At 38.4% G+C, this 14260-nt stretch overlaps 5 protein-coding genes across 5 annotated transcripts; 3 read left to right on the top strand and 2 right to left on the bottom strand.

Annotated features, from left to right (window-relative positions):
- Window positions 1-848: 848 nt before the first annotated feature.
- BDF20DRAFT_882488 (uncharacterized protein) lies at window positions 849-4428 on the top strand. Its single transcript, XM_053081725.1, has 13 exons — window positions 849-1051; window positions 1193-1335; window positions 1427-1618; window positions 1704-1813; window positions 1892-2061; window positions 2150-2224; window positions 2329-2480; window positions 2620-2933; window positions 3036-3177; window positions 3320-3513; window positions 3597-3798; window positions 3901-4095; window positions 4185-4428. The coding sequence occupies exons 2-13, from the start codon at window positions 1233-1235 to the stop codon at window positions 4187-4189; spliced, it is 1854 nt and encodes a 617-aa protein (XP_052934121.1). The 5' UTR covers window positions 849-1051; window positions 1193-1232; the 3' UTR covers window positions 4190-4428.
- Window positions 4429-7466: 3038 nt separating this feature from the next.
- On the top strand, window positions 7467-9320 carry BDF20DRAFT_882493 (allantoicase). Its single transcript, XM_053081726.1, has 5 exons — window positions 7467-7656; window positions 7738-7854; window positions 7947-8004; window positions 8104-8421; window positions 8490-9320. The coding sequence occupies exons 1-5, from the start codon at window positions 7587-7589 to the stop codon at window positions 8992-8994; spliced, it is 1068 nt and encodes a 355-aa protein (XP_052934122.1). The 5' UTR covers window positions 7467-7586; the 3' UTR covers window positions 8995-9320.
- BDF20DRAFT_882497 (uncharacterized protein) lies at window positions 9201-11643 on the bottom strand. The gene is made up of 4 exons (XM_053081727.1): window positions 10906-11643; window positions 10395-10778; window positions 9898-10279; window positions 9201-9817 (listed from the first exon to the last, which is right to left on the bottom strand). Exons 1-4 carry the CDS (start codon window positions 11248-11250, stop codon window positions 9504-9506), a joined length of 1425 nt encoding a protein of 474 aa, XP_052934123.1. The 5' UTR covers window positions 11251-11643; the 3' UTR covers window positions 9201-9503.
- Window positions 11644-12268: 625 nt separating this feature from the next.
- On the top strand, window positions 12269-13488 carry BDF20DRAFT_882500 (uncharacterized protein). Its single transcript, XM_053081728.1, has 4 exons — window positions 12269-12742; window positions 12813-12906; window positions 12991-13171; window positions 13257-13488. Exons 1-4 carry the CDS (start codon window positions 12304-12306, stop codon window positions 13422-13424), a joined length of 882 nt encoding a protein of 293 aa, XP_052934124.1. The 5' UTR covers window positions 12269-12303; the 3' UTR covers window positions 13425-13488.
- A 230-nt stretch (window positions 13489-13718) lies between these two features.
- Window positions 13719-14096, bottom strand: BDF20DRAFT_823712 (uncharacterized protein; the record flags this gene model as incomplete). Its single annotated transcript, XM_053077819.1, has 1 exon — window positions 13719-14096. One exon carries the CDS (start codon window positions 14094-14096, stop codon window positions 13719-13721), a length of 378 nt encoding a protein of 125 aa, XP_052934125.1.
- Between the last annotated feature and the right edge of the window lie 164 nt (window positions 14097-14260).

Genomic DNA, 14260 nt, shown 5'->3' on the forward strand with positions numbered 1-14260 from the left:
TTCCTGCTTTTTACGACGTATACTGCGTATACACAGATGGAATTTAGCTTTTTCTGCCTTACTGTGAATATGGCAAAACACGAATTGTTTCAAAATATGGCTGATGACTACGACATAGAGCAGAAGGTGAGGGTGCCTTCACGATAAAGGACTACTTCTCGCTCGGATGGATGATCCTTGAAATCAACAGCTATGGAAATGTTTGGAAAAAAGAATACGTACGCTGGTATCAATTCATGACTACTCGTTTCATAGTAGCCCTCATATGCGTATTGATTATTGGTTAATGTCCATTTTCGGTTAAAATCCCATTGCAAGAAGAAAAAAAAGCTTTTATTTACCTAATTCAGAAACGCATGGTTTTTTTGGTGTTCCTTTGCAGTAACAGAAAGCGGAACTAATGAGTTTCTGTCTATTAGAGCTATTTCCCTATTTGAAATTAAAAAAAGACTTTATCACGCGATGAAACGCTAAATAAAAGAACGCATTTCTTCTGATGTTTTCTAGAAGGCCGCGCAAATAGGAAAAAAAAAAAAAAAAAAAAAAGATATAGCGGTGGCAAGTTCTTGCTCATATTTTACTCCTATTTCCGCTAAATTGAATGAACAAAAAAATAACAGCCTTTTTCCCAAGTTAAAAGGATGACTAAAAACGATTTAGAATGAGCAAAAAAGCGGCTACTGAAAGCAGCGTTATGTTTCTGCTGCTTTTTTTGATGTCTCTCGTTGCAACCAATCAAAAGAGCAGGTGGGTTGTCACTTTAATGGAAGCGGGGCGGGTCTAAATTACACCTTTTTTTCTTTTTTCTTTCCTTCTTTTCTCTGTCTGTCTTTCATTTTTTTTTTTTATTTTTTTTTTTAAGAAATTACAACAATTTAGCGAACCTTCTTTTTATCTGCCCTAAACTTTTTGATTCTACATTATTTTAGAAGCAAACAAAGCAAAGACAGCAAAAAAAAAAGCATACAGTTCAAACACGACAGTTTTGGCTCTGATTGTCTCAATATATCCAACCATTTGTATTCTGATTAAAACTCTTTCAGTCGTATATGTGCGTATAAATCCCTTCACTCCATGCCATCCTTGGAATGATGGGTTATTGAAAGTGTGAATTACGCTGTCAGTTCATCGCTGCTAGAAAGACTAAATATATACCATTTTCTTTACAAAATTGTTTTGATTATTTCAATAGAAAGTGCAACAGTATTTTTGATTTTAAAAAAAGTGGAACGATGAAAGGATCAAACGTAAACAACTGCACGGTTGTGGTTTTTCATAATACTGAAGAGAATATACAGTCCACTCTCGATTCACTGGCATCTCAATTTGACAATGGTTAGCAACGATTTGTCAAGTGAGTCAACTGAGGATAGGGCAAACGAATTAATTATTTCTTTCTTTTTTTTCCCTTACCTATGTATTTTAGTAATTGTGCAAACCAGCAAAAACCATATCATCGAAGCACTGAAAAATCAGCAACAATATGGAACGACATGTACACTACTTTTAATCGATGCAGAATCTTGCAATTTGCGCAATGACAGAGAATGTCCAGATCTGTTATTGAACGTGGTTAGCCTCTTAGAAGATAAAACTTTAACGAATGTAGTTCCCATTGGTAAAAATACTGAAGCGGCATAACCAGTTATCCCTCGTGAATGGGACAATCAACTTATTCCAAAATTTTTTGTCTGTTTGAATAGTGTGTTCTGAATGTGAGTCACCGCCCTTCATGGTCAAGTGCCTGCAAGAAGGTGCTGCTGATTACTTGCTGAAGCCATTATCCGAAGATGTGATTAAAACCCTCTTTCTGGTAAACTCACTATAAAGCGCTTGAGCCAACTAATCAAAGCTGTACCACTAACCTGTACCAACATGGGAATTTCGACAGAATGTTACTCGATATAAACGGAATAGAAGCAAAAAGACGCTTGATCATTTGAACCAAGTGAATCGAGTGTCAGAGCCAGAGGATCAACACGAAGAAAACGATACCCATTCAAAAGGGGAAGTCTGGCTGAAATTCAAAGAACGTCTTAAAGGTGTCTTTCATGAGCACTGGTAAAAATGGGAGATATGAAACGCCGTTGCCTATTTGTCGTTAGACGCACATAACACTCATTCCATTTGTCTGTTGCACACAATCTAGGTTGTCGAAGCTTGTTGCTGATTATTATACCCCAAAGCCCAGTGTACGAAGATCATCTATGTCATCTATGTTAAGGTAAAGGATCCACTTTTTCCAGATCTTACAAACTTGTAGGATGATCGACAACCTTGTCTATTTACTGATCTATTTTCTTTTTTGGGCTCTATTTCCGTTTTCAGTGACCGAAAAGAGTTTTTGAAAGCGCAAATCTGTAGTTGGGAATTCCTACCTCTTGATCTTGACTTTAAAGATTTGGTTCAAATTGTCTTTATGATTCTAAATCAAGTGTTAACGACCTTTGATGAACTTGAGCCTCTTCGCGTGTCTGATGGTAAGAAAAAAAGGAGTTTTGTTGCACAAGTCCTGCGTGTGCGCGCCTTGACGCTCGCCCCTCCTCCTCTCCAGCCGAGCAAAAAGAAAAAGAAAAAAAGTGCTCACACAATTTTTTTTTGACTGTCTTCCCGTTTTAGCTGATCTGTATCACTTTATCTTTGACATTTGTAATTTTTATCATGGTACGAATCCTTATCACAATTTCAAGCATGCTGTTGATGTACTGCAAGCAAATTACTACTTCTTATGCAAATTGGGTTTGTTGGAACCAATGTGTTCGGATTGCGAGCTTCTCAGCAACAACAACAGCGGCACTCAAAATACACAAAATCATCATGACGACGGCATACCTAGTATCCAAAAATTGATGAAACCACTCGATATTTTTGCCCTACTTATGGCGAGTATTGGTCATGATGTTGGACATCCAGGTGTGAATAATAGTTTTATGGTATGATTCGTGAAAATTAAATCACAAATATGATTTATCGAGATTTCGTAAATGTTTACTAATTCAAGCTCCCTCCCCCCCCCTACTTCCTGCTTCGAATAGATCAACACCTCTACGCCGCTTGCCATCCTTTATAACGATAAATCTGTACTGGAAAGCTTTCATGCAATGTCGTTCTATCATTTGATGCAAAGCAACTGTTTTCGAAAGCTAACAGATCTTCGTGCTAACCCTGAATATTCCAGTAAGTCAATCGTCTTCTTTTTTGCATAGTGTATCATTTTCTGGTTTTTTTTTTTTTTTTTTTCTTGAAAGCGAAACTAACCGAAAAAAAAAAATATTTTTTTTTTTCTCTGTCTGGTAAAATTGTTTCGCTGGAATTATAGCTTTTAGAAAGATTGTCGTGAACAGTATTTTGGCGACGGACATGAGCATGCACGATGAATATGTCTCAAAAATAAAGGATCAAGCGGAACGACTAAGAAAAAACGAAATTGATTTTTCTGATGCAAGCGTGTGCGAAAAGGAGAAAATATTACTATGTGGTGCTTTGATAAAATGCGCGGATATCAGTAATTGTGTAGGTATACCACACGCTTTTTTAAACAGGGAAATAGGATAGATGAATTGATTTTTGCACGCCACTTCCCTTCATTTGATTAGGCGAGACCATTTGAATCCGCTAAACGGTGGGCAAAAATACTTGCTGAAGAATTTTTCGAACAAGGTGACCTTGAAAGAGAGTTGGGCATGCCAGTTTTACCGATAAACCAAAGAGGCAAGATACCCTTAACAGATTTCCAAATCACATTCAAGCGATTTATTGCTTTGAAACTATTTGTTGCTGTGACTGAGGTGACTCCAGGTAAGAACTCTACTTGTTCAAACTTACAGGGGGAAAAAAAAACCCACACACACACACACACACACACACACACACACACACATACTCATGCTTTTCTCTTAGAGATGCAATTTACTGTGGATCAGATACATGCCAATGTGGATATCTGGGAGTCTATGAAAATGGACGAATGTAAACATCTCAAGCAGCAACAACAGCAGCCTCAAGAGCAGGAACAGGAACAGGAACAGCAGCAAGAACACATGGAAAAGGATGCTGTCACACCGAATAACGTACCGCCAGAGCCTTCTGTTGAAGGTAAATGCTCAACAAATCAAAGACCTCGATCTGGTATTTAAGCAAACTTATATGAATTATCGATCCAAACCCACCTACTTCTTTTATAGACTGATATTATAGAGATTTATTATTGTTAAGCAAATTAAGCGTTACTTTTTTTCGTTTATATATATATGTATATATTCTTTATTTCCTTACTTGTTTGAACAACTCTCATTCTACGTACATAATTTCTTTATCTTTTACCTTACATATACATATATATCTTTTTCTCCACCGTGCACACATACACACACACACACACACACACACACACACACACACACACACACACACACACACACACACACACACACACACTCTTACACACTCTTACACACTCTTACACACTCACTCACTCACTTGCAAACTTATCAAGTTGGGTTTCTCTCTTTACATAGTATAACAACCTTATGTACAATGGACCTTGGTTCAGCACTGTCCCACCATTTCCTTGTGTCCAGGCAATTTATCTATTATCTTTACATCCTTTTGCTCTAAACCCCTCCCCTCTCCCGTTTTTATCTTTTATCTGGTTTTCTATTTTCTATATCTTCATTTGTACCGTGTTCATGTATATAGTACAGTTGTAATTTTATTACTATTAAACGTTGTGTTGCTCTGTTTCTAATTTTTATATTGCTGGAGAGCGGATGTCGAAGGGCGATCACAATAGACGGGACAAACACACAAGGAAGGAGGTGGAAAATAATAAGATTCTGTTTGCCATTTTCAGTAGCCTATAACTCAACAACAATGAAGCTTATATGAGACTAATCCCAGGGGGGGGGGGAGAGAGAATTAGATGAAAATGAAACATAGTAAAAAAAAAAAAAAAAAAAAAGCTAGGCTGTCCAAGAACAGACATGAAAAAAGAAAACAAAGCGTTTTATCAACGCGCACCCCCCCCCCCAAAGAGTAGAAAGCATTCCAAACGAGCTGATACGGGACCTACCAAAATCAACGTATCTACCTTTAACCGATTCCCCAAATCGGTGTCTCTCTTAAAACCTCTTGCTCCCCCAAAAGAGCGCACATGCCGCTTATGCATTCATTATGTAATCACGCGTTTCCGTAAGCAACACTTTCGCCGCCTTGTCAAAATGAACGGCACTTTTTCAAAGCCGAGGGATGGAAGTGGCGTTTCGTGACAATGGTTCCTGAAAGTATATCGTCCCATTTCTTTTTAGTCTCGTACGGCACTGATTTCTCCGTTTACATCTGCGACCTCCAACATATTTGCAATGGTGTTGCTTTATCGCTCTGCATGATCTTCATCGCGATAAGCCTAAAATGAGAGACAAATAATAATTAAAACTAGCTGACTTTATTGACTCGTTAAATAGGAAAAATCCATATAACTAGTTCTTGCTGGGCTTTGCCGGAAAAACGGTAGCGAAAAAAAAAAAAAGAAAAAAGTTGGGAAAGACATACACTGTCTATCAAACAAAAAACTTTAAACACATACAGATAACTTTATCATGGCTGGGGCATGTATGTTGGAATATTTTAACCTGATGTGTATAAGCTTGGATTGTCCAAATATCGCAAGAGACTGTCTCGCACATTGGCAAATGGCAAATGGCAAAAAAAAAAAATGAAAAAAACCAAAAGAAACGACATCATTAGCAGAAAGAAATCCCATGGATAGGATACTACCATGGTCATTCGCCTATGTAATACATATCCAAAATGTTGGCATGAACAAAACAGATGTCATGAATGAAATGATATCGTTTGATGATATCAATGATAAATTTATCCACATTCAATGTCAAAGAAGGAAAGAAGTGGACAGTCTCTGCCTCACTTGATGTAGATTCATACAAATGTCTGTAACAGTTGAGCAGTGCCTAACACCCTATGCAGTAGAGGATGTAAACATTCACGCAAGTAAATTCTTAATGTCTCCATCATTTGATTTAACAGAGTCAAGCGGATACCAAACGAACAAAAATGAGGTGCTCTCTCAAAAGCAAGCAATGTCTGCGATGAACAGAAACAAATAAAAAAAAACAAAAAAAAAAAACGTTCTACTACTTCCAGTACGTTATTCTTGAAAGATATTACAAATCAATACATCGTCTGTCAATAAAAGATTTGAATCCCTTGTCTCCATGCTTACAGAAATCGAGCCCAAACCTTCGTTGGCTATCATTGCTACTTTGTACCAACCCCCCCCCCCAATAAGAGTAGTGGTTTTGTTCAATAACAACAAAGTCTTGACTTTTCAACAGAAACGCACAAGCATGCTGATAGACTGATAGTCAAGTAAGCAGCTCCCATGAAAGGGAACAATAAGAATCACTCTTTTCCTTCATCATCACCCCCTTTAATCATACTGGACATACATTTCAAGCGTTATACTACTAACCCTTTTTGAGAGAAATACGGAGTTTATTTGACTTAGAAAGTGTATTTGGTATGCAAATCACGTAACGAAGTTTGGCAATTAAGAAATTAGAAGACTGTATTCCATCAACCAATCAAACAAGATGCATCTTGAGCTTACACGACACTTGACTTTCTGAAACAAAGCGCTGTTTACTTTTCTTTTTTTTTGTTTTGTTCAGTTCAGTAATATGTAGCACAGCACGTTTCTATCACCATCGACGAGAGAGTAAAAAGCGGGATAAGAGGGCTTCCATCGAAAGAAGGAGTAGTACATGAACGCAAGAAGATCTAGGTTCTTGCCTTTTAAAGAAAAGGTACAAAAAAGCTTTGTGTTTCTCCTTTAAGGATAGAAAAAAGTCTGTGCCCATTTGCATGCTGCTGTTGTGTCATTCAGGAACAGAAAATAGGAAACCCGTTCCTTGCTATATATATGATTTGTGAGAATAAAAAATGAGGATTCAGCCAATCAAGGACAAGGCTAATTTTCTCTAAATGATTTGCGACAAATGAATCTGTCATGTCCAAAGTAATGAATAGTTTTACTATTAAAAGAGACCAGAATTCGCTATTGATTCATTCTAATCATTTCCAGAAATATCTTCTTTACGTAAAAAAGGATATTCTCATAAAATACATTGAACAAGTCTTAAGAGTATAGAAAACTACTTTGCTTTTCTTTTAAAAAAAATACCCTTTCTCGGTTTGTTCGTGTCACCCAAATTTCTGGTAAAATTGCTTTTTGTGACATCACTTGTCTCGAAGTAGAAGACGGGTGTGGGGAGATGGTATATTTATTTCAAAGTCTAAATTAGCGATTATAGCCTTACCTTTCAGCACTGATTGGACAGTTTCTATTTAAAATTAAAATGCTAACATTATACGAGCACCAAAGCCCTTAAAGAAATCAAATACAGCTTGAAAAGAGGGGACGAACAGGGTAACAGTAGTTTGTCTCTTTTTTTTTTTTTTTTTTTTTTTTTCTGAGGAGTTAAAAAAAGTATATATACCATCCATTCCAATCTATCCTTTTGCATTTCTTCTTTCTTTCCTCACATAAATCATAAAGAATAACAAAAATGACCAAAGCCGAAGTTTCTCGTATTGAAGTTGAACAATTAAAGTCCTCCCCCTTGGCCGAATGCATTGGTAACGTTGATCTATTGTCTTGGATATATGCAATTCTGTTGACTCTCGATGCACTTACCTGTTGATCACTGTGATATATAGATCTTGCTTCCTCTGCTCTTGGCTCCAAGATTGTCTTTGTCACCAACGAATTCTTCGCTGCTGCCTCCAACATGATCAACCCTCTTCCTCCTGTTCATGCTCCTGGCAAATTTGTTGGTATGTACCAGTCCATCTCTTCATTGTTGTTTGTGATTGGGGTCAGGGCCACTGAATGACTCACCAAAACCGACTTTTTCTTTGTCTAATAGAAACTGGTGCCTGGATGGACGGTTGGGAAACCCAGAGACACAACCCCAACTACGATTGGTATGTATTTTTACATCGATAGAAGGATGAAGCGTGGATAAGAACACAGTGCAAAAAAAGAAAAAAAGCTGACTTTGATCAATTTCATTTTCATGATAGGGCTATCATCAAGCTCGGTTTCTCTGGCTCTTTCAAGGGTTTCGATGTCGATACCCACTACTTCACCGGTAACCAAGCTCCTGCTGCTTCCGTTGATGGTGCTGTCATCCCTGATGGTGTTGACCCCAACTCTGCTGATGTCAAGTGGACTGAACTCTTGCCCAAGCAAGAATTGCCTCCCACTCAACACAACATTTTTGTCTTGAAGGAAGAAACCGCTGTCTACACCCATCTCCGTGTCAACAACATTCCTGATGGTGGTATTGCTCGTTTCCGTGCTTACGGTAATGTTGCTCCTCAATGGCCCGAAGATAAGAAGTAAGTGGTTGTTATAAAATGAGAAAATCGAGACAATGGGAAACTGAATGGTCTTTTTTTTTTTTCAGTGCTATTGTCGATCTTGCTTTCTGTGGTAACGGTGGTCGTGCCGTTGAAGTCTCCAACCAACACTACACTCCTGGTTCCAACATCTTATTGCCCGGTCGTGGTCAAAACATGGGTGACGGTTGGGAAACCAAGCGTTCTCGTACTCCTGGACACACTGATCACGTCCTCGTCCGCTTGGGTGCCAAGGGTCACATCCTCAAGGCTGTCATTGATACCTCTCACTACTGTGGTAACTACCCCAACAAGGTTGTCTTGAAGGCTACCGTTTCTGACAAGGATGTCCCTGAAGAAAATGCTGAATGGACCACTTTGATCGAACCCTCTTCCGTTGGTCCTCATGATCTCTTCTACTTTGATTTGCCTCACACCGACAAGGCTTTCACCCACGCCAAGGTCATCTTGATTCCTGATGGTGGTCTTAAGCGTCTCCGTCTCTTCGGTGTCCGTGAAGGTGGTGAAATCCCTCCTCTCCCCATCGATATCGGTGACAGAGCTACCCACTAAATCTTTCTCCCCTAGATTCTTCTCCTCTGTATCTCTTTTTGTATAACTATAGAAAACAAAAGAAATATTTAGAAAATAATTTTATTCTTTCTCTTGTCATTGAATGGCAAGAAAGAAACGAGTTATTTTGTTGTAAAACATATTAACCCTTCTGCATATAACTTTATATATAAAACCCCATATACACTCACATTACGTTCATGTGAAAAATAAAGATGTGTACATACCAAATGTATATATAAAAAAAAAAAAAGAAACATTGTTTATCCAATTGTGTTCATCAATGGACGGTAGACAAGGCTATACATGGACTTGCTTTGTACAGAACCAAAAAAGAAATATATATATAAAGTCGCAATAAGAGTGGGAATAATGTAAGAAAACATGGAATGGGTGATATGAATAAAATCCATGGAATCTGGCTTTACGTGTCTTTGCGTCGACCAACAATGATATTTTACAAAAAAAAAAGAAATAAGAAAGTCTCAGGATAGACTGTGGTAAGCCTTTTAAACAATATTATAGTATCGCATCAAAATCGTAGAAATAACGCAAAAGATTAAAATGGTAGTGATAATGCCAGCAAACCAAGTGAGATCTTCCTGATACTGACCAGGCACTTGTACGTTCATGCCCCAAGCACCCGTCACTAGATTCATAGGAACCAAAATACTTCCCAAAGCCGTCAGTTTCGATAACACATCATTGATTTCGTTGTTTGTTTGAGTCATTTCAATGGATATTTGCGCCAGATAATTCGAATGGGATCTGGATGAAATTTTTTCATAGTGATTCAAAGAAGAGACCATAGAAATGAGGTGATCTATCCGTTGGGAAACGTTCGTTTTAAACATTTTTTGCCTACGTGCCATCTCTTTGTGGAAAAAAAAAAAAAAAACTTACCTTGCACATCGCCTAAATACAATGCTACTTCTTTACTCAAAGCAGGCCGCGTACCGTCTGCGGGTGCTATTTCGCCTCTCTTCACCAGCGTTTTGACGACGTCTGATTTTGAACTCAATAATCGCAACAAGCCCATCATTCTTTTCCTGCAATAGCCAATACGACGAAGCATATCGGATTGTTCCGATTCTTTCAAAATCAAGACCAATTCATCTATAGAATCCACTTCAAACTCGATAGCGCGTATCAGTGGTGCAAAAGAATCGGTGATATCGTCCATCAGTCCGTAACAAATCCAATCCGGTGTGACGTTGATGTAGTCTTTCAGCTGCTTGATTCTTTTTCTAACGTTGTGAGGGTGAGGCATACATTTGAAATGGAACTACAGAAGAGTTGCTTCTTAGAAAAAAGTGGAACTGGCAACAAGTCTTCTAATGCATGGATGCGTTGTTTTTTTTAAGGGAAATGGCAGAAGAAAAAAAAAAAAGGGTACCTACCGTCAAGACACCTTCTTTAAGGACAATGATATAAAGTGCTGATGGTTGTAAATAAGTAGTGGAAAACTCGTCTTGATCAAAGCTTCGGAAACAGATGAAATAGTAATTCAAAAATACTTCACATTTCTCTCTTTGTTCTTCCATACATATATCTTCAATGGTTAACGGATGGATATGAAAAGCTTTGGCGAGCGCCCTCATTTCAGCATCTGTCGGGTTATGAATATCAATCCAAAAGCAGCCCTTTTTCAACATGCTGGAGAGTGTCTCATGATCGTTGTATTCAGGTATCTCGCTAATGGAGCGGGAATGAACAGTGGTGATTTCTGCTGTAGAGTAAAAACTGACGCGATACAGATCTGTATCTATCTTATCGGCGGCATTCTAACATAAGGAAAAGGGGGGACACAGTCCGTTTTTGATGCATATGTTTAAGACGAACAAAGAAAGGGGTTTCAATATCAAGCAGCGATATGGGGTAGTGGGGGGGGGACAGCGAAACGTAGTTTACCAACATTCTATCACCATATAAACTGTATCTTCTACCATTATCAACAGTGGACAATCTCCTCCTCCGAGGCATTCCTGAGGCTGCTGTATGAGTACTGTCTGTCCTTCTGCTTTCTGCAATCTCCTTTTTTTCTTGGCTGATGAACTCTTCTAACGCATCAAAATCAATGCCTCCTTCTTCTCTTTTATTCGGTGTCGGAAAACATACATCCCCTTCTACCGGACTTTGACTAGCTGTTTCTATATCTGATGTATAACCCATCATACCATTATTTGTTGTACCATGGTTATGGTTGTTGTTGCTGCTGTTATTGTCCATGTTGATAGCAACATCTTGAGGACTCATTGGATTCGGTGACCTTGAAAAATAAGCCGTATGCTGATCATCACTGTCATTCCTACTTATCACGTCCTACGAACCGAAGAGCCAACGGTTGTCAGTGCGATCTATCGTACTATGTGTGGGGGAGGGGGCAGTGTGTATACTTTTGATATTACATTGTTCGAGATAGATTGATAGCCATTCGAGCGAGGACTGTTGAAAAACATATTCAAAGGTTGAAATGCATTGCTACCGCCATTATTCGGTGATTTTGATCCAGGTCGTCTGTTTCCAGGTGCTTTGGTTCCATGCCGTCTTTTGGATTTCGTCATCGTGGGTACAGTCGTTATGGTAATGTAAGTAAAAAGAAACGAAAAAAAGAAAGAAAGGGAAATTTTCTGCGTTCACTTTTTTTTTGTCGCACTCTATTTTATTTTTATTTTTTATTTTTTTCTGCAAACTTCAGCATAAAAGACAAGAAACATCGTTGCTCTTTCTTTTTCTTTTTTTGCCCCTTAAAAACATTTTGAAAGGACGACAAATGCTCGGACTTAGCATTCGATGAAAAAAACGAACTAATTTGTTAACAAAACAGGGCTGTTATAAATCAAAAATCATTTCCACTCATGCCAATTCAAGCACGATGGTTCATCATTTCAGCGGCAGGATCTGTCAATGTTATACTGAATTCGTGTTACAATGAAAACGGAATAGCCAACGATCCAAGTATCAGTGTTGTTGTCTAAATTCTCCTTATCGAGAAAGTAGTTTCCACTGTTCATAATGATGTCATGGATTGTATAAACCCTGGCGAATAGAAAAATTAAGTAAGAATAACTTATTCAGTGTGCACACACACACACACGTCGTGGCAAACACGAAACCGAAGTGGGGCATCCCACTGTATATTTTTTTTTTCATACCGTTTCGCATGAACAACGTTCAAGCCCAATAACCAAAAATTGAACTTCCGAGTAGATCACCCAATTTTGCGCTTTTTTTTTTTTTTTTTTTTTTTTTTTCTTATTGTTTGCAATTTTGGATACGTTCTTCTTGCTTCTAATCTTTAATAAACGCATGTATAACAAAAGGAAAAGGCTTTTGAAAGAAAGCACCCTACATTCGGATGACGGCATAGACGCATTGCTTGGTGGCCGTGCATCACCTCACGATCTTTCTATTTCAGAAAATGGCAGCAATCTATCATTTCACGATGATCAGGAGCTTCCCGATCGCCGCTTCAGTTTTACGAGTAACAGCAGCAGCAGTGGCTTTGTTCATCCATCACGACTTAATCACCCTTCAGAAGAGGAAAGACGAACACCAGACACAGTACGAAGAGCACTTTTTGGAGAAAGTCAGCAGCCAACAACGTCCGATGTCTATAAGCCACGTCAAAGAGAAAAGAAACGTCGCCCTGGTATGGCTTACAAACCAGTTCAATTTGGTTATAGAACCGATCTGGTCAATAGAAATTCAAGAAATCAAGGTTTTACAGAGTTTGAGTATGACGAAGGTAATGGAACAAAAGCACAGCGGTTGTCTCGTGTTAGAATCAAGATTCTCATTTGTTATCTATCATTAAGACATGAAGAAGAAGATAGCCAAAAACACAGAATGGAAAGCTATACCAGATAAAGTACGAACACAAATGAGAAACATATTATCTGAAAGCTACAAGTAAAGTTCACCCTCCATACTCCCGAAATTTTAAACAGAAGGAGCAGGATGATTCTCATTTCTTTTATTACTAAATGACAATAGTGCCACTTTAATGAAGGCATCACAGTATGCGGTGACTGAAGCAGGGGCCAGTCGTTTGCGTGCTGAAGGAGAGAGAATTTTGAAGCCTATTGCATTAGAGATTGATCGAAAAGTGCACATGACTCTGCTTCCAGGAACCGTGTCCAAAGAGCTGTTGGATCCTCATCTTCCCATAAAAACTGTAAACTATCTGACTTTTTCGAAAGGATGTCAACTTTTGGTTGTGTAATTGGCTCACTATTTCTTATTTTATTTTTTTACAACAGGCAGAGTGTGACGAGAAGATTTCACAATTGTTAGAACATGCCGCAGAATTACGTATGAAAGTTGAAGAAAAGCGAAAAGAAGTGGAAGAGAAAAAAGCCCTTGTAAAGAAATTGAAAGAAAAGAAGCTTGCCGCAAAACAAAGAGAGGTAAAAAGAGACAAGGAATGACCAAGAAAAAAAAAACAACCCATTAACGCGTCGTTACATTTAGGAGCAAACAGACATCTACCAAGTGTTTGAAGATCCCGACGATTACGTACAAATGCTTATGAGATACCCCAGTTCAAAGCAATACTAGAAGAACTCTATATCTTATTCACTATACCCAGTTAATATTCACACTAGTCTTTTTGCTTATTTATGCCATAAATACAGCAGCATAGAGCGCTTTGTATGCATATTTATTCTAAAAATACAGCTTTGCCTAAACTACCCATTCTATTTATTGCTTGCATTGAGTGTTCAGAGATCCAAAACAGCATCTATCCAAGGATCAGGACCATGAATGATAGGGCTAATACCAAGTTCTTTGAACCCAACGCGTCCATAAAGACCTAGCAAAGCAGGTCTACTGATCATCGCGATTCTGTTATACTTTTTTTCTCCATCATGTTCTTTTCTAAATTCTTCATTTACTATTTTGATACGATCAATCCATTGACGTAAAAGTTGAGTGGCAATACCCTTTTCACGATGGTCGGGAGAAGTGCAAACACTGTGCAAGCAAATGGTCTTCCCAGTAGGTTCATGGACACTCATGGATTCATCTGTCACCAAGTCGGACGTAGTAAGACTCGTGCAAACAAAACCCACAATTTCATCGTTCAGGAGGGCTGTCATGAATAGTTCGCTTCCAGACTGTGAGGCATAATGCATACGATTCCGTAGTTGCTCTTTAGAAGCTGCTTCATCAGGATGATAAGAGATGGCTTCTAGGCGAGCTATAGTGTCTAAATCCTGTAATGTTGCGGGTTTAACTGTAATATCTACCGCCATGATTTTGT

Source organism: Mycotypha africana (genome assembly GCF_025528875.1).
Source record: "Mycotypha africana strain NRRL 2978 chromosome Unknown BDF20scaffold_8, whole genome shotgun sequence".
NCBI lineage: Eukaryota > Fungi > Mucoromycota > Mucoromycetes > Mucorales > Mycotyphaceae > Mycotypha > Mycotypha africana.